General features: G+C 55.3%; 2 protein-coding genes across 2 annotated transcripts in view; one reads left to right on the top strand and one right to left on the bottom strand.

Moving 5' to 3' along the window:
* MYO1H (myosin IH) overlaps positions 1 to 2,131 on the bottom strand; it is a 116,011-nt gene extending 113,880 nt beyond the window's left edge. The window contains exon 1 of the mRNA XM_058691029.1: positions 2,003 to 2,131. The gene's annotated coding sequence lies outside the window, so the exon portion shown is untranslated. The remainder of the gene's footprint in view (positions 1 to 2,002) is intronic.
* Positions 2,132 to 3,884: 1,753 nt separating this feature from the next.
* On the top strand, positions 3,885 to 27,922 carry FOXN4 (forkhead box N4). Its single transcript, XM_058691035.1, has 9 exons — positions 3,885 to 4,113; positions 17,914 to 18,062; positions 20,025 to 20,149; positions 20,256 to 20,366; positions 20,697 to 20,824; positions 21,450 to 21,546; positions 22,879 to 23,086; positions 25,405 to 25,797; positions 26,859 to 27,922. The coding sequence occupies exons 1-9, from the start codon at positions 3,989 to 3,991 to the stop codon at positions 27,116 to 27,118; spliced, it is 1,596 nt and encodes a 531-aa protein (XP_058547018.1). The 5' UTR covers positions 3,885 to 3,988; the 3' UTR covers positions 27,119 to 27,922.
* Positions 27,923 to 27,998: the final 76 nt, after the last annotated feature.

Genomic DNA, 27,998 nt, shown 5'->3' on the forward strand with positions numbered 1-27,998 from the left:
AATTAAAGGAGAAACGGTCAGGGCGTGTGATAAAAATCGGGCTACTTGAGCTAAAAAAAAAAAAAAAGCTGCTTTAACTTGCTAAGTGAATATATTGTAATCCTTCAATACGAACGCTATACTTACACATTGCACACAAGGAACTGGTCTTCCCACGTATGAAGGAGTTGGGTTTTAAGCTCATCGTTAACATCATAAACAAATATTTTGCCCACAGCCATAGGCACCCTAGCTCCGAAGAGATCAGACAAATAACTACTGCTCAACCACCAACACGTATCAAACTCAGGCCCAGATTAGAGCATTTTCCACTACGTCAATCCAGAGCGTAAGCAGAAAAGCCACATACCTGTTGCTTTTGTTCCTTTCTGCAGATTTTCTATAAAAATCAGAGGTCTGGTGAACAGAGCGTCTGCTGAGCCTTTTAGAAATCTTGCTAGCAGGAAAGCAGGTACCTTTGCAAAGTCAGGATGGATCTAAGACCCTCCCCACACAGAAGCAAATGATAAGGAGCCACAGAGCCATGGCCACAGGTGAACTTCATGATCACCTGCTACAGGTGTCCACACTTTACCTGAGAATCACGTGGGACATTTGTGAAACAAGGATTCCCCAGCTCTTCCCTTTTGTGGTTTTAATTTCACCCCAGGTGACTCTTACAATTCAACAGGCTTGAGAAATATTCGTAAAAGGGGAAAATAGACGCATGTCACAAAAAGAAGGGTTTCTGCTAAGTTACCTGGGTTTTCTGAATACCCTCAACAGTAGAAGTTTGAGTGGCAATATTTTCACCAACCATTCCTGAAGCTGAGAACTTAAAATGTCAATTCTTTAGTAAAATGGCCATAGTTCCCAGCCAAAAGCCCATGCAGGGAAGCCAAGTTTTCAAAGCCAAGTTTTCTCAAGGAAAAGGGGAGGTTTTGAGGACTTTCCAGAACATCCTTTTGTGTGTGTGTGTGTGTGTGTGTGTGTGTGTGTGTGTGTGTCTTTTAAGAAAGGGTCCCTGCTTGGCTTTTCCATAGTGCACGAGTCTGCAGAACCCACAAACTGGATGCATTTTATTTAAAAAGCTTTACTGAATCCATCAACTTTCAGAAGAGAGACTTTCTTTCCAAACTGCTGTGGAGATAAAAAATTGTCCCTTAGTGAAAAGGGCTGTTACCTCAACAGGAGATTGTGAAGTCACCTCTGTTTACACACAACTCCATTAAGGATTAACAGAAATAAACTCAAATACTTTGAATGCTTACCACTTAACCTTGGAATTAATTATTGGTCTCTAATTATAGGTCACCAAGGGACACTTAAAGCCATGTTAACGACTTTTATAAACAGGCAAAATGTAAACTTTCAATAGAGGTAGGTCGGAGAGAAATGAAAACAGTTTCATGACCATGACCTTAACTAACATCCATAAACTACATCCCCCCACCAGAGAATGCAAGTGATCTATTTACTCTTGGCAGAGAAGAAAGGAATAAGGGCGCCCAGGTGTTAAAGGAAAACCATTCAGGAGGACATGGACCAGCGCCAAGGTCACGGCCCACCTGAATGAGCAATGAAATCCAGGTACACCCAGCCTTAGGGAGCCCCGGCTCCTCGCGGGACTTAAGCACGGGCTAGGACACGCTTCCCAACCACAGGCGTGGAGACGCGGCTCCCTTGCCTGCTAGGGGGATGCAGAACGCGAGGGCAGCCACAGGAAATTCAAGAAGCGCTGGGCGCCCGGCCTGGCTCGGCCAGAGTGGCGCAGCCTCGAGCCCAACGTCCACCTGCAGGTGCAGGGGCCGCGGCGTCTCTCCGCTCTGGGTTCCAATCCAGACTCTGCCACTTACTGGCCGTGCTCCTTCGGCCCCCTCGTGACCGCTCAGAGCGTCAGGTTCGCCATAGGCAAAAAGGGGACCATCGCGTCTAAGGGACCGGCGTGAAGAATAAACGAGGAGGTAGAAATACATAAGGAAATAAAGCCAAGGGTGGCCGTGACGATTAGTGTGGTCATTACTCTGGCAAATGATTCCAACGGAGGCTCAGGAGCGAGGGCGCCGGAAAGGCAGACTTTCTCGGGGGATCACACTGACTCCAGCCCCCTAAGGGGGGCCGCGGGGACCTTTGTCCGCGCCCGCGCCGCCCGCCGCCGCCCGCGGTCCGCGCCACCTTTCCCGCGGCGGGCGCCGGGCGGGGCGGGGCAGCAGGCGGCGCGGGCCGGGCGGCGGGGAAGGCGGGAGCGCGGGCGCACCGGCGGGACCCGGCCCCCAACGGCTCGGCGGGCTCGGCTCGCGGCCCCGGACCCCGAGCGCCTCGGCCGCCGAGCCCAGCCGCGCGCGCGCGCGCACGCGCGCTCCGGGCGGACTCACTCTCCACGCGGGATCCGGGGGCGGGGGGAGTGCGGCGCGCAGACCCGGGCCGCCCCCCAGCGCCGGGCCGCCGTGCTCGGCCCGCCCCCCCCTCGAGGCCTCGGCAGGTGGAGGCGCCCGGCGCGAGCGCTCCCGGCCCCGCAGCCCCCGCCCGCCCGCCGCGCGCCAGCCCGCGGGCGCAACTTTCTTAAAGGGACAGGTAGTCGGAATCGGCGTCTACCTGGGCCCCCCCACCTCGCGGGGCGGCCTCAAGGCCCGTCCCGGCTTAGGGGGAAAGGGGAGTTTGCCGCCGAGCTCTCCTCCCACCCACCGCCTTCTCCCCCCGGGGAAGTGACGGGTTGCAAGTTTTAATGCACCCGGCATCCTTTTGCAACTTAATTCTTTTGGTCTAAATCGCCCTCCCACTGCTCCTCAACGCATGCTCGCCGGCATGCAGTTGCGGCCACTGCTGGCAAAGTTTGAAGAGGGGTGTCCCCACCCCTGCGCCCCACCCCACCCCACCCCACCTAGAGCCCCGGGGCGTGCAAGGCTGGCGGCTGCTGGGAAACACTCGCTGCAGTCCCCTTGACCCTGCCCTGTAACTGACCCTTGGGGAAAAAGCCCCCTGCACGGCTACTGCGCATGCTCTGAGCTGGACAGCTCCAGAGAGGGAAATTTAAAAACGGTTCGAGCCGCGACGGCGGCCAAATTGCTGAACGCGAGGGGCGAGCGCGAGGGAGCCCCCCTCCGGAACCCCCGCCCGCCCCAAGAGCGCCTGCAGCGGCGGCCAGACGAGGATCGGCTCCAGGTACCGCCTTGCAGGGTCGGCTTTGCTGCCTTGCATTGCATTTCCAGGGTGGAGCCCCGGGCGCAGGGGCTGTGGGGGCTACCTCTCTCTTCTCCCCTTTTCTCCTTCCCGGGAATCCCTGAATGACTTTTGGGGCGGAACTGAGATTCTTGGGTGGGTTTCTGTGTTTGTTTCAAGGTTGAAGTTTGAGAAACTTCGGCAAATTTTGTGTTTTTGTTTCTTGATTTTTTTTTTTTTTTTTTTTTTTTAAAGACTGTGTGTGTATGTGGTGGGGGGTGGGGTGGGGTGGGGTGGGGTGGGGTGGGAGGTTGGATTGGTTTTCCAGCCAGGGCATGTGGCATTTCTGAAGGCATTTCCAGGGCGGGAGCCCTGCAGGGATTATTCCCCTTTGCAAGTGGGAATTTGGCCCTCCCAGAGAAACATACATGACACGTCAAGCTGTCCTTTTTTACCTTTTTTGTTTTAAAAAATAAATAAATAAATAAATAACTGAACAATAAAGTAACTGAGCTGCGGTTGAAAAGAGGCTTGGAAGGGATTCAGGTTTTTCTGATTCCTATTTTGCAAGTCCACATTTTCCACGACTTGACATTTGGATTCTAGAGCCTTCCTCTGCCCTTCCCCCATTAATTCGAAAGAACCTGGAATTTCATTCCATTCTCTTCATTTGCTTCTGAAACTCTGTAGAACTGCCCTGGGAAAGTGACCTATGATGCCCAGAAATTTTCTAGTACTTTCTTCTTTCTTTCTTTTTCTTTCTTTCTTTCAAGTGTTCTGCTGGTTGGTTGAGCTTCATCCTTCTGAACTGTGGGAAAACTGGGGTTCTGCCCTGTCCACACCATCACTGATGGGAGCTTTGTTTTCTGCTTGTCTTTTCCCCAAGGAGATGATAGAAAGTGACATCTCGTCTATGATGTCAGGAATTCTGCAAAACTCAGGACAAAATCATCACCCCTCTCCACAGGAGTACAGGTGAGGGCTTCAGCAAAAACAAACCATTTCTTTTTGAATTGTTTAACGCGTTTATGTGCTGCTTATGGTTTCTGCGCAAGAACTATTGTTACCTTGAATTTTGCGGTTTTGCAAGACAGCCAGAAGATCTCAATTTCAAAGTTGGCCTCTCTGAGGGTATCTGGGCTTGTGGCGTGGGGCAACGGGGACCACTCAAAGGCCAGTCTTTTGTCTCCTCCAAGAGAGGTCCCCTCCTGGGTGACAGACTGGGCATCCTGGTGAATGTTAAGATGACAGTAGCAGTTACTGCTTCCCTTACAGTGTCCTAAGATTGGCTCCAGGAAATGTCCCCCAAAAGCTTTGGGGTGTGGGGGAGGAATTGGCGGCCACACTCCTTGGATGCTGCAGAAGTTGGGAGCGGGAACTCCTGAATTCCTGGCCTGACTGTGTGACTTTCAGCAAGGCCCTTGACCTCTCTGGACCTCTGGACCTCATTTCCTTATCAGTTAAATGACGCTCTGGAGCTGAGGCCAAAATAAGTTGTTTCTTGAGACAGGATGAAGCGAGATATACACGGGTCGGGGGAGCTCCTCAGAGTCCTTTGCCTGTTTTTTCTCTTCAAGCCTCAGAGCTAGAACGGCCTCTCGGGGTTCAACTAGTCCAGCCCCTTTCTTTTACGGTTGGGGAAACTGAGGCCAAGAAGGGAGAAGGGGCCAAGAAGGTCACACAGCCAAGGGAGGGAGGAGGAGAAAAAAAGAATGAGCTGGAGTTCCCTCCCAGCCTCTCTCGCCTGAGGCCAGGAGGCCTGACTTGGTTCCCAGTGCCCCACCTGTCAAGGCAGGCATCGTGTCCATGGGTTGAGGGGGCACAACCCAGATTATGGAGTGGGGACAGGACAGGGGCTGGCCTGGGAAGAGCAGGCTGTCACCTCGGATCAGACCTGTTTACCCAGGGGCTGTCTGGCCTCCTGGGGCCACTACAACTCACCAGCAATGCCTTCTGGGGCAGACGACAGCCCCCAATTAGAGCAAGGTTTGCTTCCTAAGGGCTGTGGGCCTGGAGGCTGCCTTCTGAGATCCGAACGAAGACACAAATGCAAAGAGATGTTTGCTGAGATCTTGCTGTGTGCAGATCTGGGACTCCACATGTATGCTAGGCATGCGGCAATCTGAGAGCACCTACTGTGTGCCCAGCTTGGGAAGTTGCTGTGATGAGCCCCCATTGCACAGATGAGGAAACTGAGGCTTGGAGACATTAAGTGAAATCTTTAACCAAGAACCCACCACCAAGGACCTCTGGGCTTCCTTCCAGCCCTGAAAGGGTTTAAATAATGGCAGGTGTAGTGGGGGCAGCATAAGGGTGTTAGGAGGTTGGGCTCTGAAATCCTCTATAATCCCAGTTGATTCCTGAGCCTCAGTTTCCTCGTCCATAAAATGGCGATAGAAATAGAAAACTCCACTGCATGGAGTTATTATAAAGATGAAGGAACAATTTCTGACTCTGCCACTTGCCAATTGTATGATTCTGGACGATTTCATTTCTACACCTCCATTTGTCTGTGTCCGTAGCAGGGATAATAAAAGCTACGGGTTTTAAATGCAATATCTATGGAAGTGTCTGTCACCCAGCAGGCACTCAGTGTATCGGGGTGAATCTCCCTCTGTCCCCCCAGCCGGAAGCCCATGGGAAAACAGGTCCTTCCCCTGGACCAGCTGGAAAAGCTCAGAACCACTGATTCTTACTGTTGCCTAAAGCACCCCATAAAAGCATCAGAGTTAGGGAATCAGGTGTTTAAACTTTTTTTTTTAATGTTTATTTAATTTTGAGTGAGAGAGACAAGAGACAGAGCACGAGCAGGGGAGTAGCAGAGAGAAAGAGGGAGACCCAGAATCCGAAGCAGGCTCCAGGCTCTGAGCTGTCAGCACAGAGCCCGACGCGGGGCTCAAACTCACGAACTGCGAGATCATGACCTGAGCTGAAGTCAGGCGCTTAACCGACTGAGCCACCCAGGTGCCCCCGGAATCAGGTGTTCAGAGCAGCTGCTCTGGAGTCAGACGTGCCAAGTTCAAAGTCCAGCTTTGGGCATGTCACGTGATTTGCTTGAGTCTCCTAATCTTTCCCATGAGCACGATTAGGGCGCAGTCGCTGCTAAAAGGACTGAGTATATTTTATAGAGCAAGAGACACAGAACCAGCATTTGCCGCTGTTCTTACTACTTAGTTCCATTAACAAGTGTTAAGTTTCTGCAACAGTTGGGGTCTCTGGAGGGCCTTTGTGTGGGGGCCCTGGAGGAACAGGGTGGATGAGGGGGTTCCCTGAACCCAGATTTCCAGTACTCCCCAGTCGGGGCTCCCACCAGCTCCAAGCCTTGGGGTCTTGGCCAGCCCAGCTCCCAAACTGTCTGGGGTACTGAGCAAGCTGTCCCTCTCCAGAAGTAGGGCAGAGCAGGCAGTAAGCTTACTGTGTGTGTGTGTGTGTGTGTGGAGGGGGGTGTCAATGCCTACCCAGTTCCCTGACCAGCTGGCAGGGGCGAGGCAGTGGAGCTAAGAGAAACAGTCTTGCCTCAGCACAGGATGAGTTGCCTGGGTGTCCTGCCTTATATTTGCATGGGTTTGGGGCTTTCTTGTGTTAAACAGCTACCATGTCCCTCCCTGAGGGCAGAATAATAATAATGGTGACAACAGCAATAATAATAATAATAATAATAATAATAATAATAATAATAGCAGCTGATGGTTTCTTAACCCTTTACTACCTGCCTTCCCTGTGCCGTAGCCATCCTGTGAATGTGGCACTCCTGTGCCCATCTGGCAGATAAGGAAACCAAGGCTCAATCTGATTAAATGGCTTTACATGATGACACAGCTAGTCGTGGCCAAAGTACCACTCGAACCTGAGGCTGTCCCACCCAGAGGGCGCCACGACCACTACGCACCCACCCCCCGCCCCCCGTGCCCCTCAAGTGCTGGAACACAATAAGTTGCTTTACCACCTCGCCACTGTATGACCCCAGACAAGTCACTGTCCGTCTCTGTGCCTCAGTTTCTTCAGCTGTGGAATGGAGCAAAGGTCATTGGGAGTATCTGGCACTTTCTGTCTAGAAAAGGTGTTTGGCCAGGCCTGGGATAGATTGCTTTCTCAGGGAGGGGAGGTTTTATGATCGCGGAGTAGACTCCCTGGCCCCTTCCAACCACTCCCATTTTTCTCCCTGAATAATAGCCTTGGAGAAGTTTATGGGCTTCTCATTCCCCCTCTCCCATCTCCAGGGAATGGCTCCAAGGACCACTCAGGCTGCTGGTCCAGCCTGGTTCCAGCCCCCAGGCAGCCCTCCACGCAGCCCTCCATCCCCAAGGGCCGCCTTGGCCGTTAACTTTCAATGGCTGTGTGCAGAGAGGGAGGGAGCGGGGGCAGGGGACAGCAGCTGGAGGCCGTCCTGTCCCCAAGGAGCTGTCGGGGGAGAGTCCGTGGCTGGGCCTAGACAGCAAATGGCAGCAGCCTTCCCCGCCTGAGACGCTGGGGCCTGGGGGCCAGGGCCAGGGGCAGCCGTGACCCTGTGGACAGCACCAACAGCTCACGTCCCACGTGGGTTCGACATGGGTTAGCCGGTTTCCCTTTGGTTCAAAGCTGGGAGGGAAGTGCTCCCTGCGAGGTTCTGCGGGATAATTCGAGTTACTAAGCACCTACTGTGTGCCAGAAAGCTGCGGAGCTCCTTAGCAAGTGCACCGACCCCATTTTATCTTCATGGTAACAACCGTGGAATAGGTGCTGGCATGATCCCAGTTTACAGACAAGGAGACTGAGGCCGAGCATCTTGTCCAGAGGTATACGTTCAGGAAGGGGCAGAACAGCGTTGCTTTGTTGTTGTTGAAGTTTATTTATTTTGAGAAAGAGAGAAAGAGAGAGAGTGCATGTAGGTGCGGGCAGGGAGAGAGAGAGAGAGAGAGAGAGAGAGGGAAAGAGAGAGAATCCCAAGCAGGTTCTGCACTGTCAGCGTGGGCCTGCTGCGGGGCTCGAACTCACGGACTATGAGACCATGATCTGGGCTGAAATCAAGAGCCAGATGCTTAACTGGCAGCCACCCAGGCGCCCCCAGGGCAGCAGATTTCAACTACCTGTCCCCACGTTTGGAACTTATTCTAGAGGTCAGGTCCAACAACCTCCTTTTACAGATCGGGAAACTGAGGCCCAGAGGAAGAAGGCAGACTTCTGGCTCCTTGGACGTTTACCTTCTCCCACAGCCATGCGGCTCTGTGGCTCTCCTTACAGATTCTGATGCCAGACTCTCAGTTCCTCCTCTAAAAAACGGGCAAAGCCCTTCCTTTCTTTGGACAGTGGTGTTTTCATCTGTGGATCACAGTGCTGGGCACACGATCGATCATAAATATTCATCGGGTAGATGGATGGATAGGTAACTATCACCTGAGAAACAGTATGTCCATGAAAATGTAGAGAGGCTTTGTGCTTAAGTGACGACAGGGTCCTGCAGTGTGGACCAGGGTGGACAGAGGCCACCTGCCTTTCCTCTTAAGCCCCCCCGCTGAGCTGCATGTGGGGATGGTTTAACTCCCATATCAGTGTGGCTCCACCCATCAGTTGTAACCTCCTTGCAGAGGGGAGGCTGGGGGCTCCATCTGTCAGGGGCGGTGACGCTCCCAATATCCTTACACCCTTCCTCCCTCGAGGTGGCCAGAACAACTCCTCCAGCTACCTAACAGGCAAGGGAAAGAGAGGTAGCCTTTCTGGGGTCCAGCCTTCCTGGGTTCACCCCTAGAAACGCGCGTGTGCACGCACAAAGACATACACACACACGCCCCCCGCCCCACCCCTGCCAAGTTCCAGCCAAGTTCTAGCAAGGAGAGATTCTCTTTTCCAGCCTCCTAATCAAATCATGTCCTATTATGCTCACTCTTGGCCCAGTTGGGAATCCCCTAGCTTGCTCAACTGCATTTGATTTTCTTTTTCCTGTGAACGGTTACAAAAGATGTTACAAAAGATGTGTTAGCTAAATAAATACCGCCGCGAAATGCTTAATCCGTTGTGTAAAGGGTTGGATTGGAAACAGGAACAGTTTGTGGTAATGTTAAGAGCTTCCCACTAAACCACATCTCCAGAAGGCAGGTAAAAACCTTGTAATCAGAGAGGAAGTGACGTCCCGGGGCTGGATGCACCTCTGCTCCGCTGGGATGGTGATCTGACTCCCCAAAGGCAATATGTGCCGTGGGGTCTCCTCCTAGCGACCATGCAAAAGGCAAGAGGAGAGAACGCAATGGGGAAGAAAGAAGGAACGGGGTCTAAGCATCTGCTGGGGGCCGGGCCCCATCGTACACATTATCTGATCTTATCCTCACAGCTGCCCTCTGGGGGGCGGGGGGGGGGGGGAGGTTATGATGATGATGATTCCATTTTATAGATGGGAAAATTGAGGCACAGGGCAGGTAAAGTGATTTGCCCAAGGTCACATAGCTACAAAGGGCTTGGAGTGGGACTTCGGCCACAAGTAGATGCCTTCTACCTGGGCTGGGCTGGGGTACCCTTCTACCCTTTCCTACTCCAGCAAGGATGTAATAAATGTCCACAGGGTGCCAGGCCCTGTGCCAGTGGCTGAACAAAATAGAGGGTCTCCCAGCCCTGGCCCTCCTAGAGTGGAATGACTGGAAACGTATAAGGTGAATACCTCCTTAAAAAATGCTAAATGTTCTGCAGACACACACAGGAAGGACCACTAGGGGTGTGGGTAGCCAGAGGGAATCTCTCAGAGGAGGGAAGATTTAGGCTGAGACCAGAAGCATGAGAAAGAGCCAGCCACGAATGAGTGCATGGAACAGCATTCCAGCTGGAGGGAACAGCAGGTGCAAAGAGAACTTAAAATGCTTGAGGAACTCAAAGTTCGACAGGTTCGCTAGAGCAGAGGAGAGGAAGGCATGAGGGGAGGGGTGGGAGGCAGCCAGGGCCAGATCATGGTGGGGAGCTGGAGCCTTACTCCCCTAATGGGTTTTAAGGACAGAGCCAGGTTCTGATGTCCCTTCCAAAAGGTCACTCTGACTGCTGGGTGTTAAATCCATCTATTCCACAGATACTTGTCTAGCACTCGAGCCACACACTGTTCGACACCCTTCCTGTGGTTTACCCTGAACCAAGAACACCTCTGTTCTGCACATGAGCTAACAGAGACTCAAAGGCACCGAGTCACCTGCACAAGGACCTCTATTAGGAGTAGAGCCAGGACTGGAATCCAGGTGTCCCTGGGCTCACCCCTGCAGTGCCTTGCCCTCCTGGCTCATCTTCTGTCCCTCCAGCAACATGGCTGATTAATTAAGGACACTGTTAATTCCTGTCATCAGGTTGGTCCCCTGGTCACTTAGGATGGCAGCCAGGGACTCCAGTGGTGTGTCCCTTTGCCCAGGGCCACCACAGGGTCCCCTGACCAGGGACCCTGTCACTGTGGAGGCACCCAGCAGATCCTTCTAAAAATGATGACGATGATTTACCCTTCCCGCCCACAGCTTGATGTATTTCAGCCAAACTGGCACAGAGACCAAGTAAAGAGGCTGTGGGGTGGTGGTTCAAGCCCCAGCTCCTTTGCGTACACGCTGTGAGGTCGAGGGCTATCGCTTCCCCACACTGAGCCTCAGCTATCCCATCTGCGAAATGGGTTTGCTAAGATGCCTTCATCCCACAGGCTGTCGAGCATCGAGGGAGGTACAGACCGGAGAGGGCTGGCGGGGAGGTAGGCACACTATGGGACCACACTATGGGACTGTGCGTTCCTAAGTCAACTAAAAAGTTCTCTCCTCGGGCAGAGGGGCGGTTCTGTGCTTGCCCCACAGCCTGGCAAGTAGGAGTTGAGGAAATACCTATGTTTACTGAGTGTTGGCTGCACGGTCTTTAGAAGATGTTCGTAATCACGTGAACCGCACCATGCCATGCACGTGGGTGGACTGGGCGCCCCACCCTTATGGCCGCCTCAGTCCTTACAACAAACACCCTGCGAGGTGGGTACAGGCATTAAGCCATATAGAGGAGCCAACTGAGGCCCAGAGAGGCAGACTACCGCAGACCAGTCTCACAGCTATAAAGGGGCCGGGTGGGATTCAAACCCAGGCCTGGCTGACCATAGAGCCGACACTTGGAACCACTACCTGGAAATGCCCGAGAGAAAGCAATGGGGGGTCGCGGGGGATAGGCCTGACTGGGGTTCCCTAGCTGGGAGGGGCCCGGAATGTGTCATTGCAGAGGACTCGGGAATTGTGATGAGCACACTCACCAGGGCACACAGATGAGGCAGGTAAAATGATAAGCACGCAGTAGGCACTTGGAAAATGTTGGCCGGATTATTCCACTGGCGACCGAGAATTCTGAGGTCGGTGTCCCCAGGGTACCACCTTGCTCCTCACCAGGCTCTGCCCCCTTCAGCATCCTCCCGCTTCCTGGCAGAGGTGGGCCGCCCACCTCTGCGGTCCCCCCACCCCGAGTGGCCCGGCAGGCTGTGTGTGTCCCAGGGGCAGCCCCACCAAAATGGAAAGGGCTCAACCCCATTGTGTTCCAGATGGGCAAATAGAGGCCCCGGGGAAAGGTGCTGGGGCGGGTACCTGAGGCCATTGGCCAGAAGCTGCTGAGATAAATTCTCCTGGCTCGCCCTCACCTCTCCCATCTGTGAACAGGGGTGATGACACCCACAAGGTGTGTGTGTTAGTAAGGGAAAGACGGATGTGTCCCCGTGTGGGGTGGAGAGCTGATGGTGAACTACTGAATTCAGAAGGGGACTCTGGGGTGCCAGGCAGGTCTTTCTTTCCCTCTTTTTTTTTTTTTTTTTTTTTTAATGTTTATTTATTTTTGAGAGATCAAGACAGAGCACGAGCAGGGAGGGGCAGAGAGAGAGGGAGACACAGAATCCCAAGGAGGCTCCAGGCTCCAGGCTCTGAGCTGTCAGCACAGAGCCCGATGCGGGGCTCGAACCCACAAACCACGAGATCGTGACCTGAGCCAAAGTCAGACACTTAACCGGCTGAGTCACCCAGGTGCCCCATCATATTCTTGACCATCACTTTAGAGTAGATGCCATTATTATTCCCGGTTTATACACTGAGCCCCAGAGCAGGTGACTGTCACACAGGCAGGAATCTTTAGGCCCTGGTCCACCCGTGTTGGGGTTCATGCCTGCTCCTAACCACGGTCTAGTTTGCCTTCCTAGAGCGCAAGCGCACGTAGGACTCTAAGGGAACCTCTACTCTGCCGCCGTTGCTTTGTGGCTGGGGAAACTGAGGCCAGGAGAGGGAGACTCACTTGCCCCAGATGATAGAACTGTGGAAATGTGACCAGAGTGTTTACCTGCAGACTGTTCCCATGAGTCATAGCTTCTTTGCACCAAAGGGAACTTGGAGGCTGCTTGGGCTCATCCATCCAATAGGAGCCTGACCCCCATCATCCCTTGACTCCTGCTTGAATGCTCCCAGGACAGGGAGCTTACTACTTTGTGAGCCACCTTAGTACAAGGCTCCCATTTTTACAGAGCCGTTCCCTGTCACTTCCTCGCTGGTGGGAGGTAAAGCGGGGAGTTTTTCATAATGGGACATACTAAAACTCCAAATTCCATGCAATCAGCTCCTGAAATTTCCGAACCTCAATCAAATTTCCAATTTTAAGGCAATATAGACACACCAGAGATTTTTCCATAATGATCGAAAAGACTGTTCCAGACCACCATCACCTGGTAGAACTTTCTGTGAAAAGACCGTTCCAGACCACCACCACCTAGTAGAACTTTCTGTGGTGATAGAAACGTTCCAATTTTGTGCTGTCCAGTACGGCAGGCACTGGCCATGTGTGGCCATTGAGCACTTGAAATGTGGCTGGTGTGATAAGGAAACTGAATCCATAATTTTAATTTTAATGAATTTAAATTTAAATAGCCACGTGCGTGGGGCGCCTGGGGGGCTCAGTCGGTTGAGCGTCCGACTTCGGCTCAGGTCATGATCTCACAGCCTGTGGGTTCGAGCCCCACGTCGGGCTCTGGGCTGACAGCTCGGAGCCTGGAGCCCGCTTCCTGTCCTGTGTCTCCCTCTGTCTCCGCCCCTCCCCCACTCTCACTTTGTCTCACTCTTGTCTCTCAAAAATAAATAAACGTTAAAACAAATTTTTTTAAAATAAATAAATAGCCACGTGCGGCTTCCTATTGGATAGCACAGTGCTAGAATTTTCTAGAATCCACAGAGCCCATTTCTTCAACCGTTCCTTGTAGGGCAGGGAGAAAGGACAGTGGGACTGTAACCAGCCCAGTCTCTTGCTGGGGGACCCTAGACAGGCCTATTTCTCCCTGGCCTCTGTGTCCCCATCTGGTAAATGGGAAGGTGGTAATGATAACAATACCTGCCTGACCGGCTTGGGCACACAGTGGGGACTCACCCACCCCAAGCTGTGTCCACAGGCTTTTATAAAATTAAATAAAGTTAAGCTGGGCCTTTTATCCCCTCCCGGCCCTTTGGACAGCAGGGAGTGGGGCATCTGGAAAGCTGGGTCTGTTTGCTCATTTGTCCAATCTGTGAGGACCTAGTGAGCACATACTATGTGCCTGGCCCCATACTGGGCTCTGGGGTACAGCTGCTCCCTCAGGGGGTTCAAGGTTCCCTGCTGCAGCATCAGGTTGTCCGGGGGCCACCTAACCCAGCAGTGGACTCAGCCCGGGTCCTCGCATGGGACTCTATGCATCGATGAGGGACAGGTCATAGGGATGCTTCACTAAGCCACCGTGGAGAGAGGGCTGGGCCGATGGGCCTCTGGGCAGGGAGCAGAGGAAGGGTGGAGGAGAAGGGGACAGAGATGGTTGAGGACCCAGGCTGGGCAGTGGGGACAAGACACTCCCCATTTAGGCCCTAGAGCACCGCACTCTTCCCGTGATCCACAGCGAAGAGGGGCCCGAATGCCGGCTGATGAGACAGCAGAAAGCGAGCCAGGCTTCGGGGCCAGCGGATCCCCGGCACAGAGCCTCTGGGCATCCACATCCGCTGTAGGAGACCAGCTGGGCCGGTGCCAGGCACACTGACACAGACATTTTGGCCTGGGCAAGAGAGAGACCCAGCAGGGGGAGCAGGGCCTGGCCACCGACCCCCGGGATGAGCAGCACCCCCCCACGAAGGGAGAATGGGGACCAGGCCTGTGTCGGAAGCTAAATATGCACTGGCTAATGTGATCCTCAACACAACCCAGGGAGATATGGACTGTTATTCTCCCATTTTCCAGAGGAGAAAACAGAGGCCCAGGGACCAGAAGTCACAGGGATTCATCTAGTCAAAGCTTACACTGTGCCCAAGACCCTGTTTCACCACCTTGGGGCTGTCCTTCCCCCAGAGCTTTTCTGGGAGGTGCTAAAATACAGTCTCCTGGGCACCACAGCTCAAGGGTCGGGGGGGGACCCCAGGCTCTGGGCTAGGTCTTGAACCCTGTATTTCAACCAACTCCTGGGCAATGCTGTGTACACAGCCCCCACCGGAAAGCCCCAGGATCATGGGGGCAGGGTGCATCACCCCCAGGTCACATCTAATTCTCGGCCCGTTGTGCCACAAAAACAGCCTCAGACTGGCGCAGACAGACCTGGGTTCGAGTCCTGGTCTGGCCTCAGCTTCTCCATCTGTAAAGTGGGGCCGCCTACTCCCCGTCCCTGTCCTGGAGGGGTTGCAAGGACTCAGGGAGGCGGAGGATGGCTCAGTGAGCACCAAAAGTTCCGGACACCGCGGCCATTGTCACACCATTCTTTTTGTCGGTGACCTGGGGTCAGCTTACTTCGACCAGCCAAGCAGGCACTTAAGTAGCACTGCTGTGTGCAGGGACACCGGGTGATACAGGGCTCAGGGCCAGCCCTCGGTGGTCCAGCAGGCAGGGCAGGGGTGGAGAGATGGCTGTACAGACTCACGGGCCCTGGCAAGGCGTAGGGAGCCGTCAGGAGGCAGAGGGGTCCCCGAGCTTGGGGTCTGGACGGCAAAGACTTCCCGGAGGAGAAGCCACACTCCTGGGCTGGAATGAGCGCCCCCCCCCCTGCCCCCTGGGAGCCGGGAGCCCTAGCCCTGGTCTTTTTCAGGACTCCGAATCGGGAGAAAACGGCTTCTCCTCTCCCAACCTCAGTGTCCCCATGGGTAGAATGAGGGGTGGGGTCAGATGATGTCTGGAGGGACTTTGGCCGTCAGAAGGCAGTTTGGAGTGAGCCCCCCAGGGATGGGCACCGTTCTGGTGGGGAGAGGAAAAGCAAAAGGGGGCATTCCCGGCAGGGGGGAATGGCTAGAATGCAAAGACGCGAGGTGCGACGGTGCCTGGGTGTCCCGGGGGCAAAGCAGACACTGGGTGGCCCCAGTAGGGATGATGCCAAAGGAATGGGGAGCCAGGTGGACACCCAAATGGCAGGGAAGAAAATCACATAAATTACAACCAGAATAGCACCATTTACTCGGCCCCTCTATGGGCTCAGCTACATCGATACCCTTCCGGGATCCTCGCATTATGGGGAAACAGGCTCAGGACAGCTAAGTGACTGCTGAGGGTCTCAGTTTCTCTATCTGTAAAATGGGGATAGCATGGAGCCCAGGGTCTGGTATACAGGAAGTGCTCAATAAATGGGAGCCGCTAGTGGAAACAGCAACAGAGGCAGGTCCGCGAGACCAGAGTCCAAAGCTTCGATGTACTTCTAGTCCTCTGGGAACCTAGCTAATGTGACTTTTGACGTTAATATTGGTATTAATAATGACAGCTAAGTCAGACACCGTTCCAAGGGCTTTACACACTTAATCCTCACGACGCCCTATGAGACGGGAAGTGTTAACCCTATTTTACAGATGGAAACTGAGGCTCAGAGAGGTTAAGTCAGTGGCCCTGGGCACACAGGTGATTAGAACCCAGAGCCCAGGCTCTTAACCACTCTGGGAACTAACCACTCTGGGTCACCTGCTGCCAGAGACTTTGCTTACTGGTGGCATGCAAGAAGCCGGTTTGTTTGCAAGCCCCCCACCACCATCCCGGGGACTCTGGTAGGGCCCCACCTTGAGAAACCTGCCGGCAGTGGCTCACCTCTATCCATCCCTCCCTGCTGCCCCAGCGCCAGACGGGGCCACGTGGGCAGTAGGGAGCTACAGCAGGTAACAGAGCAGGAGCAGGGTTCACACCACCAGCCTCTGGGAGGTGGGCCAGTCATGGGGTGCAGAGGGGTGGGTGGGGACCAGCCAGACGTCCCCAACAGCGGGCCCTGCCCTTCGGCCTTACCCCATAGTCTCCATGGGCCCGAGGGGACAGATGGCATCGCCCAGGCCTGGGCCGCGGCTGTCACTCGCCAGATGAGTTACGAGCAGGCTGAAGGAGTGGCAGCCGGGGGTGGGAAGGGGCTACAACAACAATTGCAGGGAGACCCCGGGACAATGGGGGCCACGTGCCACGGGGGCAACAGTCGTTTGTCGCACAATGGGCCGCCGGGGGGGACAGAAGCCAGGCCAACTGCTGCTGCTGACAGGGCCGGCCGGGTTTTCAAATCGTTTCCAGGCCCTGTTTTCCTACAAGGCAGCCAATCGCTGGGGTAGCCGGGCGGTCACCTGATGCCAGCTTGGTGGGCTGAGGGCCGAGGCCCGGCGACAACCGAGCAGTTGTGGCCATGGCAACGCTAATTGTGGCCCTAAAACAAGGGGGGAGAGAGAGAGAGGGAGAGAGAGAGAGAGAGAGAGAGAGAGCGAGCGGGTGAGGTGGGAAGGAGGGGGAAGAGAGGCTGAGACACCAAGGCAGAGGAGAGGGGACGCTAGCTGCGGTGGCCCGCAGGTGACAGAAGCTGAGGTCCACCGTGGGTCCCCTGTCACATGCAGGACAAAGCCAGAGGCTGCGTTGTTTTTTTCTCTCTCCCCCTTTCCATGAAGCCCCGACACACTCCTGCTTGAAACATGGAGCTTAGAATTTGGACCGCGGGCCTCCGGGCTGCAAACCAGAAAGCCCCTGGCCAGTTTGCAGCCACGTTACGACGTGGATGGGATGCTCCCGTGGGGCATCTTGGAGCCGTGTGGCAAGCATGACGTCGGGGGTGCTGGGGGTCAAGGTTACCCCGCATCGGGGTACCTGCCTGCCATCCTCAGTGGGCAGCCTCTTCCTTCCCGTAGAGACTGATGGTTTTGCTCGCACATCTGTTGAGGGGTGGTGGGCCTGCGTCCCAAGTGGAGGCTCCGGGGGCTTCCTGGGGTCACGGTGAAGAGCTCCGCAGCCTTCAGGCTGTGCTGCCTGGTTTCCAGACCCCCCGCTTCCTGTTACACGTGGCTTTGGGCCAGTGACTCGGGGCTCTGAGCCTCAGTTTCCCCATCTGTAAAAGGGGTGGGGGGGGATGTGGGCATATCCTACCTCTCAGGGCTACTGTGGGGATCGGGCGGGATTGAAAAGGACTGTGCTTGTTGAGCACCGAGCCCTGTGCCTCAGTTTCCCCACCCATAAAATGGGAATCATAATAATACTACCATTTGCCTCATGAGGTGACCCAGAGATTTAAACGGGTTTCTGCCTGCGAAGGGCTTGATATGGTGCCGGGCACAGAGTAAGTGCTCAACAAACATGAGCGTTTATCATTCTGGGGGGAGGGGCTAACGTGAGATGTGTTAAGTGGGTAAATGAAGGAATGAATGATTTGAGGATGTGTGATCCTGGCTGCCAAAGCGGGAGGATCCTGGGTCCCCATGTCCAGCCCCGGGGACGGGCAGATTAGGGAAGCTGGGGGAGGTGAGGGACTAAGGGGGCGATTCCAGAGGTGGGGGGGGGCCCCCAAGAGCTGGCCTGAGCTCCCCGCCCCGCCCGAGCTCCTGCCCCTCCCTGCAGGCTCCTGGCCACCACCACCGGTGAGGACGACCTTCCCGGGGACCTGCAGTCGCTGTCATGGCTCACAGCTGTGGACGTGCCACGGCTGCAGCAGATGGCGAGTGGCCGCGTGGACCTGGGTGGCCCCAGTGCACCCCACCCACATCCAGGTAGGCTCAGGGGTGAGGTGGGGGCAGGGCATGAGGGCGGTGCAGGGGAGGGGCGGCGCTCAGCACTGCCACCCACCCGCCGTATGTCTGCGGCCAGATCTCTGTCCGTGTCTGGGCCTTTGTTTCTCCATCTGTAAAATGCGACTGATCATGCCTTCCTCAGAGGGATGTGGTTCATTCATTTGCTCACCACTGTGCACCAGGCCCTGTGTGAGCTAAGGTGTCGGTGAAGAGCAAAGAGAGCCCTGCCCCGACCCTGATATGTCTTGAAGGTCTAAAGCAGTTACCAAACTGTGGCCCGCGGGCCAGATGCAGCCGGCAACCTGCAGCCTGTTTGCTTTTTTTTTTTTTTTTTTTATTGCCTTCGTGTTCAGAATGGTTTTACATTTCTCAAGGATGGTAAAAAACAAAAACAAACAAACAAAAGAGAAGACAGAAGCTATATGGCTGGCAAAGCCTCAAATATTTGCTCCCTGGCCGTTTACAAAAGCCTCCTGAACCCTGATCGTCAAAGAGGTCATACGTGGAAAGTGCCGAAGGTCCTGGCACACAGTAGGTGCTCAATAAATGGCAGCCAGTCGCAGTCATAGCAAGTGGACTAAATATTTAGAGACCCAGAAAGCACTGGAGACCAACAATCAAGGAAAACCATCATCACAGTATGTTAAAAGGACCGACAGTTGAGAAATTCGTGTCTAGGATTATTTCTTTCATTGAACAAACTGTTCTTGGCCAAAACATCTATAGCAGGGGTCAGCAAACTTTTAACGTAAAGGGTCAAGGAGTAAATATTTTAGACTCTGTGGGCCATACGGTCTCCGTTGAGATGCTCAACTTTGTCACTGTGGCGCAAACCCAGCCCTAGACAATATGTAAACGAAGGGATGTAGTCGCGGGCCAGTAAAACTGTTTACAAAGACATGCTGTAGGCTGGGTTCGGCTGGCTGGCCGTGGTTGGCCAAGCCCCGATCGAGAACTTCCAGCTGTATGACCTCGGGCAAGCACCCTCCCCCTCTGACCTGTGTCCTCCTCTGCGACAAAAGGACAGCCGCACTGCCCTCGCGGGGCGACGCGGAGACGTGACGCCGAAAGCTCCTTGCACGCACAGTCGGGGCTGTGTGGCACACGAGCGGGAACCCTCCCCTCTCCACCGTGTTGCCGCACACCTCCTGTGACCCTGTCTCCGTGCCAGGGGTTTGGAGCACTGGGACATATAAGATGTGGTCCTAGTTGTCAGGGAGGAGCTGAGGGCCTAGTCAGAGAGAGGGCAAGGCGGACAGATCACAGGCACAAGGGGATGAGCCCAGGGGGTGGCGGCCAGGACTCAGAGGAGAGCTTCCTGGAAGAGGTGCCCCCCCCCCCCCCCCCCCCCCCGGGCAGGATCATCTTGCAGGTCAACTTTGTTTCACCTGGAAGGTAGCCCCAAGTCAGAATGGTACAGTGAGCATCTGTGATAGATTAGCCATGCTAATCTGAGCTAATCCTTGGCGGACGAGCAGGACTCAGCAAAGGGGAGACAGGCACAGAGGCATTTAGAGCTAAGCCTAGAGGACTGGGGGATGGAGGCACGTTTTTGAGGAGAGAGATGAACATAATGAGTTGATGCTTTAGCTTCACGATGGACGAGAGCCAAGCTGTTCATGACATCATCATCATTAATTATCCGCTCGTATTTATCGAGAGCTTATGTGCCGAGCAATGTAATGAGCACAACCTCCTGACAACTTCATACGTAGGTAATCTTCGTAGTGCCGCTGTACAGATGGGGAAACTGAGGCTGGCCCAAGGTCACACAGCTGGTAGGAGCCCACTGGTCACTCCCACGCTCCCGGGCAGTGGTTTGCCAGGCACCTGCTGTGCACCTGGGTGGGGGACGGCTCCATTCTCTGGAGGTGCCCGGGGACTGAGCTGCTCTGACCCACTCCTCCAGCCCAGCGGCATCTCTGTGCTTCCCTTTTGCAGGTGCCTTGGCCAGGGCAGCCAGCCTGCATGTGGGAGCCACCCCAGGTCCACTGCTCCACGGCCCGGCTGGCATGGTCCCCCCAGGCATGCTAGGCCTGGGCCCCATAGCCAATCACGGAGCCAGCGTAAGCACCACCGCGTGGGTCGGGGAGCTAGAGCAGGGGGTCCTCCGGGGCTGGGGTGCCCCACCCTCACCCTGACCTCTGTCTCCCCCTCTTGCGGCCTCTGCAGATGAACCAGATCCCTGTGGGGGGCCAGCCCGCATCCAGCCTGCAGGACCAGCCACAGCTGTACTCGCCCGCCTCCCAAACGCAGTTACCGCTGCCCCCAGGCACCCAGCAGGTACCGGGGGCTGGCGGGGGCCCCTGGACTCGGAGACACACACCCCTGCCTTGGGCTGGCCAGGGAGCTCTCTGAGCCTCAGTTTACTCCCCTGCAACATGGGCATAACATTCCCCGTGTGCGTGTCATTGAGTCCTTCATTCCGTCCCCTAAAACCACTGCGCGGGGCAGGGACAGGATTATCTCCTGGGGCCACAGACCTGACATCTTGCTAAACAGCGTCTCCTGAAAAGGGAGCCCGGGGTTGGGGCTGGGGGGCGTCCTGTGAGTGGCTTATGCTCTCTCTCACCTTTTCTCTCTGCCACCCTTCCCTGCCACGCCCGTGAGAAGCGCCCCCCTATGGGCCTGTACGGCTCCCCGTTTGGAGCACGGCCTCCCTACCCCCAGCCCCGCATGGCTGTGCATTCGTCTCGGGAACTGCACCCCAAACACTACCCCAAGCCCATCTACTCATACAGGTGAGGTCCAGGACGGGCTGGGGCCACGAGGGCTCGGGGAGGAGAGGGGCGAGGCTATCCCAGACAGCTAGATGTGGTGCGATGGCTCAGACTTGCAAGGGGGAGTTTGTGGGGAGTGGGGAACCCCCAGGTGGGACCTGCTCGAGGAAGGACCATCGTGTGTCCAGTCAGCCCCCAGGGCTGAGAACCCACTCCCGACTCTGTCACTCATAAACTGTGTGGCCTTGGGGAAGTGGCTTGGCCTCTCTGAGCCTCAGTTTCCTCTGGTGTAAAAAGTCATCGAAACAAGAGGATTGTGTACCTCACAAGATTTGGATACAGCTGGGGCGGGAGGTAAGCCAGCCTGGTTAAAGTCTAAAGGCCCATAGGCATGAATTATGGAGAAGGAATAAAGAGAGGAAAAGCACTTTCTCCGATTGGTACCAGTGTCCGAGCTCAGGGTCAAGGAGAAGGGCGGGAGGTGGGGAAAACGTAGGGCCGTGGAAAGGTACCAGGGCTAACACCGTTGGAGCGTGTAGGGGCTGGTACCGCTGGGGTCAAGCAGGGCAGGCTTCCTGGCAGAGGAGACCTGGGGCCGTCAGCCCGAGCCACCGTCACCCCCGCCTTCTCCACCCTGTGCCTCCAGCTGTCTGATTGCCATGGCCTTGAAGAACAGTAAGACAGGCAGCCTGCCTGTGAGCGAGATCTACACCTTCATGAAGGAGCACTTTCCCTACTTCAAGGTGAGGGGCCCCAGCCTGGCCTAGGGGTGCTGGAGCCGCCCCGGCCTCTCGTACTGCCAGAACCCAGGACCTGGCCCCGGGGCCACACTGGGTCGCCCTTTTAGGCCCCCAGTTGTGTCCATAGGCACCGTTCACACAGTCAGGGGCAAAGAAATCCAGAAGGGAAAGGGGGCATCTGAGCTGGGCTCTAACGAGGGAACAAGTTCACCAGGCATCCGCGGCAGCAGGGGAGGGGGGCGGCGGGAAGAGGGGCTAACCTAGTTACTCAGCACCGACTGTACTCGCCCGCCTCCCAAACGCAGTTACCGCTGCCCCTAGGCACCCAGCAGGTACCGGGGGCTGGCGGGGGCCCCGTTCAACATACGGATGCAGGGGCACCTGGGTGGCTCAGTCACTTGAGTGTCTTGATTTCAACTCAGGTCATGATCCCAGGGTCATGGGATCAAGCCCCACTTCGGGCTCTGAGCTCAGCAAGAAGCCTGCTTAGGTCTCTCTGTCTGTCTGTCTGTCTGTCTCTCTCTCTCTCTCTCTCTCTCTCTCCCTCCCCCTCTTCCCTTCCCTCCTTCTCCCGGCTCATGTGCTCTCTTCCCCTCCCTCTGAAAAAGTGAACAATTTCAAAAACATACTGATGCAGAACACAGGCTTGGCAAGAGCTTTTGCCCCGCCGAGCCTCGGTTTTCTCATCCATAAGATGGGGAGGATAATACCCCTCTGCCAAGGTTGGCGAGGACTCTGCGTGTAAAGGGCCTGGCAGCTCCTGGCACGTGGTGGGCCACTAGGAACGTTAGTTTTGCTGGCATCCAAGCAAACTCAGGAGCCGGTGGTCAGAGGGTCGGTACCAAGCTGTGAGGTCCCCGACTTGGACAGTGCCCTCTGCAGAAAATGCCGCGCACCGTAGTGTGTGCGGGAGGGGAAGAGGCCATGAGGTGCGCTGTCGTATCTGCTTACCTCACAATCAAGTATGAGCGTTGAAAACTGTCTGGCATTGAATACACTCAGCCAGTTATCCGTGCATTCGCATCGGCTCGCTTGCTCGCCGAGCGGGAGAGAAAGGACGGAAAATTCGGCATCCCCGGGCCGGTTCTCAAGTAGTAACTGTCGGCTGGAGCCAAAGTGCACCTGCCCCTTTAACAGGGCATGGGCCCTCCAGTTTGCCCCAGTCCCTACCTCTCTCTCTCATCTTCCCAACTCAAGGCGGGTGTCGGAGTGTCGTTTTACCCCACCCCTGCCGCTCCTGCCCCTCTAGGCCCGCCTTTGAGAGGCCCCTGGAGAGGAAAGAGCTCATAGGGAGGTCTCTGAGGGGGTCTCCTGCGCGTCCGTCTCTCCCCACAGACGGCTCCCGACGGCTGGAAGAACTCGGTGCGGCACAACCTGTCCCTGAACAAGTGCTTTGAGAAGGTGGAGAACAAGATGAGTGGCTCCTCGAGGAAGGGCTGCCTGTGGGCCCTGAACCTGGCCCGCATCGACAAGATGGAGGAGGAGATGTACAAGTGGAAGAGGAAGGACCTTGCCGCCATCCACCGGAGCATGGCCAACCCCGGTGAGGCCCACACGCACCGCCCGGCCCGGGTCTGCCTGCGTCCTGCCTGGCCGGCACCAAGTCTCGGCCCCGATGGGGGGCACACGGGCCTCTGGTGAACTTCCCGCCTGTGAACTATGCCTCCCCTCCCTCCCCCCCTCCCCTGTGGCTGCTCAGCTCAGAGCCCTGGTCACAGGTCTGGGAAAAGCTGTTCAGTCTCCCCCCAGCAACCCCTAGTTTCTCCCAGAGAAACACCAGACGAGACAACCACGGGATGACGTCGCTTTCGTACTTCTCCTACCACATCGGCGCTGAGTTTTAAAACCATAAAATAATAGGGGCGCCTGGGTGGCTCGGTCGGTTAAGCGTCTGACTTGGGCTCAGGGCATGATCTTGTGGTTCGCGGGTTCAAGCCCCGGATCGGGCTCTTGGGCCAGCAGCTCAGAGCCTGGAGCCTGCTTCGGATTCTGTGTCTCCCTCTCTCTCTGCCCCTCCCTCATCATGCTCTGTGTCTGTCTGTCTCTCTCCCTCAGAAATAAACGTTAAAAAACTTTTTTACATATTAAAAAACATAAAATGATAAAATAATAAAGTAATAACACCCAGTGTGGGCTAGGATGTGGAGAAACAGGCACCTCCGTGTCTAACTGATGGGAACCTAAGTGAAACTTTTCCGGGACACAGCAATAGAACAAAACCCTGCAAACTGTACCTCATTGTTTGCACCAGTTATTATTTTTTTAAGTTTATTTATTGATTTTGAGAGAGAGAGAGACAGGGAGAGCGAGTGGGGGAGGGGCAGTGAGGGAGAGAGAGAATCCCAAGTAGGCTTCACGCTCAGCGTGGAGCCCGACGCGGGGCTCGAACTCACAAACCGTGAGAGCATGACCTGAGCTGAAACCAAGAATCGCTTAACTGACTGAGCCACCCAGGCACCCCCTTGATCCAATCACTTCTGGCCACGTGTGCTGAGGAGATCAAAGATTTCAACAAAAGGCTTACACACAACGTTATTCATCACAAAATTATTTCTAATGGTAAAAAATTGAAAGCAATCTAGGCATCCTACAAAAGGGGATTAAATAGACACAATGTCATACCATGCAAGGACTAGAGAGAAAAATATTTTTGGAATAGAAAGAAATACTTCCAACACAACAGGTGAAAAAAAGACAGGTTAGAAGCCATATCACATAGCCTCATCATATTTTAAAATGCATATGTGATGTTACATGAACATATACATTTATATATGTGTGTATATCCATTCATATGTGCGTATATGTACTTATGTGGACACACACACACACACACACACAGACTAGAAGAAATATACCAAACTTTTTGAATGAAGAGACCACTGGTAATTTTTATATTCTTCACGTTTCTGTATTTTCCAAATCTACCTTGTTCGTGAACCTCTTTGCTATGAGAAAAAAAATATGGCATGTTTTGTTGTTTTTTGTTTTTTTTTTAATTAAGAGATGTGAAGGGGAGGGGAGAATGTGAAATGAAAGGCCAGTCCCACCCAGCCTTAGGAATATGTGGCCTGACTCCATGGGGATTGGCATGCCTGGTGTTTGCATATGAAGGAGGACAGGAGTATAACTCAGACACGAATAATTCAATAAAGAGAGGAAAAGGGGACCATAGTGGGGTCCGGGAGGCCCTCAGCGGAATGAGTACCGTGTGATGCCCACCCCTCAGAGAGCCCTGGGGTCTGGCTTGAGACCTGAGGCCAGCCCTGACACATTTAGAGTAAGACCCAGGTTGGAAGCGTCCTCTAAAGTGAGTGTAACCTAAATCGATCCTGGGACCCTAGCGGTCCAGTCTCGAACTGGTGTTACAGTCCAGGAGACACGAGCCAGCAACCAAAAGTAATTCCACAGTCATGGTCTTGTTCGTATCCAAGGCCGTCAAGGAGGATCCAGCTTTAACTCACAGCGACACTTCTTAATGTCTCTTGAGCAGCAGGGAGTGGCGAGGGCCCCTTGCATGTTGATGCATTTTGTCCCCATGTCGTGGATTTGTAACCTCCGCCTGACCTCCTCTTGCAGGGCGTGAGGAGCTCCAGGCGAGGTCCTAGGGTTACTGCACTGTCCCAATGAGAGGAGCTCATGTTATTATCCGAGGCCCTTCTCCTTCCTCAAAGACCCTACCCTGTGATTTCATGACATTTCCCCAACAACACTGTGTGGAGTGTATGATGCCATCTCCTAGATGAAGAGACTGAGGTTCAGAGGGTCCAAGAGGTTGGCTAACGGTCACGCGCATGGTTTACCACTGGGGCCTGGGAACTGCAGGGTGGCTGCTGAGTGACCTCTCCCACTTGCCTGCAGAGGAGCTGGACAAGCTGATCTCGGACCGACCGGAGAACTGCAGACGCCCTGGCAAACTGGGAGACCCCGAGGGCCCTGTGCTGACTCATGCCACCACGGTGGCCATGGCCCATGGACGCCTGGCTGTCTCCCAGCTTCCGCCCCAGCCACTGATGACCCTGTCCCTGCAGTCCGGCCCCCTGCACCACCAGGTCCAGACCCAGGCACATCTCGCCCCAGACTCTCCCGCCCCGGCCCAGACCCCACCGCTGCACGCCCTGCCGGAACTGAGCCCCAGCCCCCTCCCCCACCCCGCCATGGGAAGGGCGCCTGTGGACTTCATCAACATCAGCACCGACATGAACACTGAGGTGGATGCCCTGGACCCCAGCATCCTGGACTTCGCTCTGCAGGGTGAGGCCGGAGGAGTGGGGGGTGGGGTGGGGGGCTGGAGGGCCAAGAAGATGGGGGAGGGCAAGAGAGAGGAGGTCTGTCTGCATTTCCACCTCCGCTCATTCCTTCAACAAGCACTCCCCAACCGCCTAATGACGGTGAAGTACAGCCAGCATTTAGTGAGCGCTTACTGTATACCAGGCCTCGTGCCAAACGCGTCATAGCCATCACCCCCATGTCACCCTGCATCGGCCCTGGGGGGCCACTGCCATTTCACGTCCCCATCCTGCCAGTGAGGAAACTGAGGCAGAGGAGTGAGGTCCTGGCTCGCCGGTGGCCTAGCCGGGATTTCAACCCAGGTCCGTCCGACCCCCAACTTTTCCACTCCCACTGCTTCCACTCGCACGTGCCAACCTCATGCCAGGTCACACTCTGGCCCCCACTGCCTGCCACACAGTCACCCCTGATACACAGGAGCTGAGAGGATGACCGAACGAACGAGGGAGGTGCCTTGTGAGTCATCCGTTCACGACCGTGTGCCAGCCAATGGCTGAGAACTCCTCTGCCCTCAAGGAGTTCGGTGTCTAGTCTAGAGAGGGAAACGGACCAGTTGGCAGTTTGTTAGTTAGCAAGCGAGCGAGTCACGTACAGCTGTGAACTGGGTGTATCCGGACCTCACTGCCTCCTGCCTGTCCCCCGAGATTATCATGTAGTCAAACTGTGTTGTGCTGTTCTGTCCCCTGACCTTGCCACAGTGGGACCCCTTAGTGAGAGTAAGTGCTTCCCACACAGCCCCCTGTTTAAGCCCCCGAGGGGAGGAGGAGTGGGGGGGGGGGGCGATTGTCTCCATTTCATTCCAAGGAGCCTGAGGCTCCGAGACAGAAGTGATGTTCCCAGGGATGCCCAGTGGGGTGGGAAGGGAAGGGGGGGGGGCGGCTAGAACGAACTTGGTGTCTCCATGCTCCCCTGCGGTACCCGACTTTGAACCCCAGACATGGTCTTTGCCTCTTCCTTAAGATAGGATTTGAACTCGGTCTGTTTGACACGAAGCCAGCTCACCCAACCGCTTTTGTCTTTGAAAGGGAACCTCTGGGAGGAGATGAAGGATGGGGGCTTCAGCCTGGACACGCTGGGGACCTTCGGAGACTCCCCCCTCGGCTGTGAGCTGGGGGTCTCGGGCCTGACACCCGTCTCCGGCAGCAGCGACCAGTCCTTCCCAGACCTGCAGGTGACGGGCCTGTATGCTGCGTACTCGACCCCAGACAGCGTGGCCGCGTCGGCCACAACCTCGTCCTCCCAGTACCTGGGCAGCCCAGGGAACAAGCCCATCGCCCTGCTTTGAGGTGATGCCTCACCTGCCCCGGCACCGGGAACCCCGGGCTTGGGGTTCCTGGACGCAAGGCCTCTCACATCTCCGTCGGCACCCCAGGCCCTCTCGCACCTCCGCAGGAGGCCTTTGGGGCCACCTCGAGTCAGAAGGACAGAGGACAACAGACGGGCATTGCAGCCTCCCTGACCTCCTGACACCTGAGAACGAGATTTCTCCAGCCTGCATCCCCGCCGGGCTCCCAAAACGACCCACAGTCCCCTCTGGGGTGGGACCGCCATGGAAACACCCCGGCAGGGAGGCCCTTTAATTTATTCTTCTGGGATTAAGCCTCCACCTCAGCCTCCAGAGGATAGGCCTTGAGGCCAGGAGCAGAGCTGGGAGACTGGCACACCTCTCTTGGACCGGACCGGGCTGAACTCCGGAATGGGTGCCCGGCCCTCCCCTCCAGGCTCCCCACTCCCGGAGTCTGTTAGAGTTTCACACAACAGGTCCCGGGCCCATGCAGGGCGCCGTGTCCCTGTGTACATTTATTTATATTTATTGGAGCCCATCCACACCACCTCTCAGAACCCAGCCCCTGGCCTCTGGAATGAGATTCCCCGGTACCTCTCCCTGCATCCTGGCAACCTTAACTCCCGAATTACCGGTGAATCGTGACGCCAACTGGCTCTTAACCCCTTTGCAGCCCTGGGCTGCTTTTTAGAACAGAAAGCACTTTTGACACTATGAGACATCCACTTTTTCTAAATTAGATTCCAGATACTTTTTTTTTTTTTTTAACATTTATTTATTTTTGAGAGAGAGAGAGAGACAGAGTGCGAGCAGGGGAGGGGCAAAGAGAGAGGAAGACACAGAATCCGAAGCAGGCTCCAGGCTCCGAGCTGTCAGCACA

Source organism: Neofelis nebulosa, chromosome 11 (assembly GCF_028018385.1).
Source record: "Neofelis nebulosa isolate mNeoNeb1 chromosome 11, mNeoNeb1.pri, whole genome shotgun sequence".
Classification (NCBI taxonomy): Eukaryota; Metazoa; Chordata; class Mammalia; order Carnivora; family Felidae; genus Neofelis; species Neofelis nebulosa.

Excerpts from the sequence above, each read along its gene's own strand:
- FOXN4 (XM_058691035.1), top strand. The coding sequence starts at position 3,989 with ATGGGAGCTTTGTTTTCTGCTTGTCTTTTCCCCAAGGAGATGATAGAA. Across the intron at positions 4,114-17,913 it reads CCCTCTCCACAGGAGTACAG|GCTCCTGGCCACCACCACCG; the intron begins GTGAGGGCTTCA and ends CCCTCCCTGCAG. Across the intron at positions 20,825-21,449 it reads AAGCCCATCTACTCATACAG|CTGTCTGATTGCCATGGCCT; the intron begins GTGAGGTCCAGG and ends CTGTGCCTCCAG.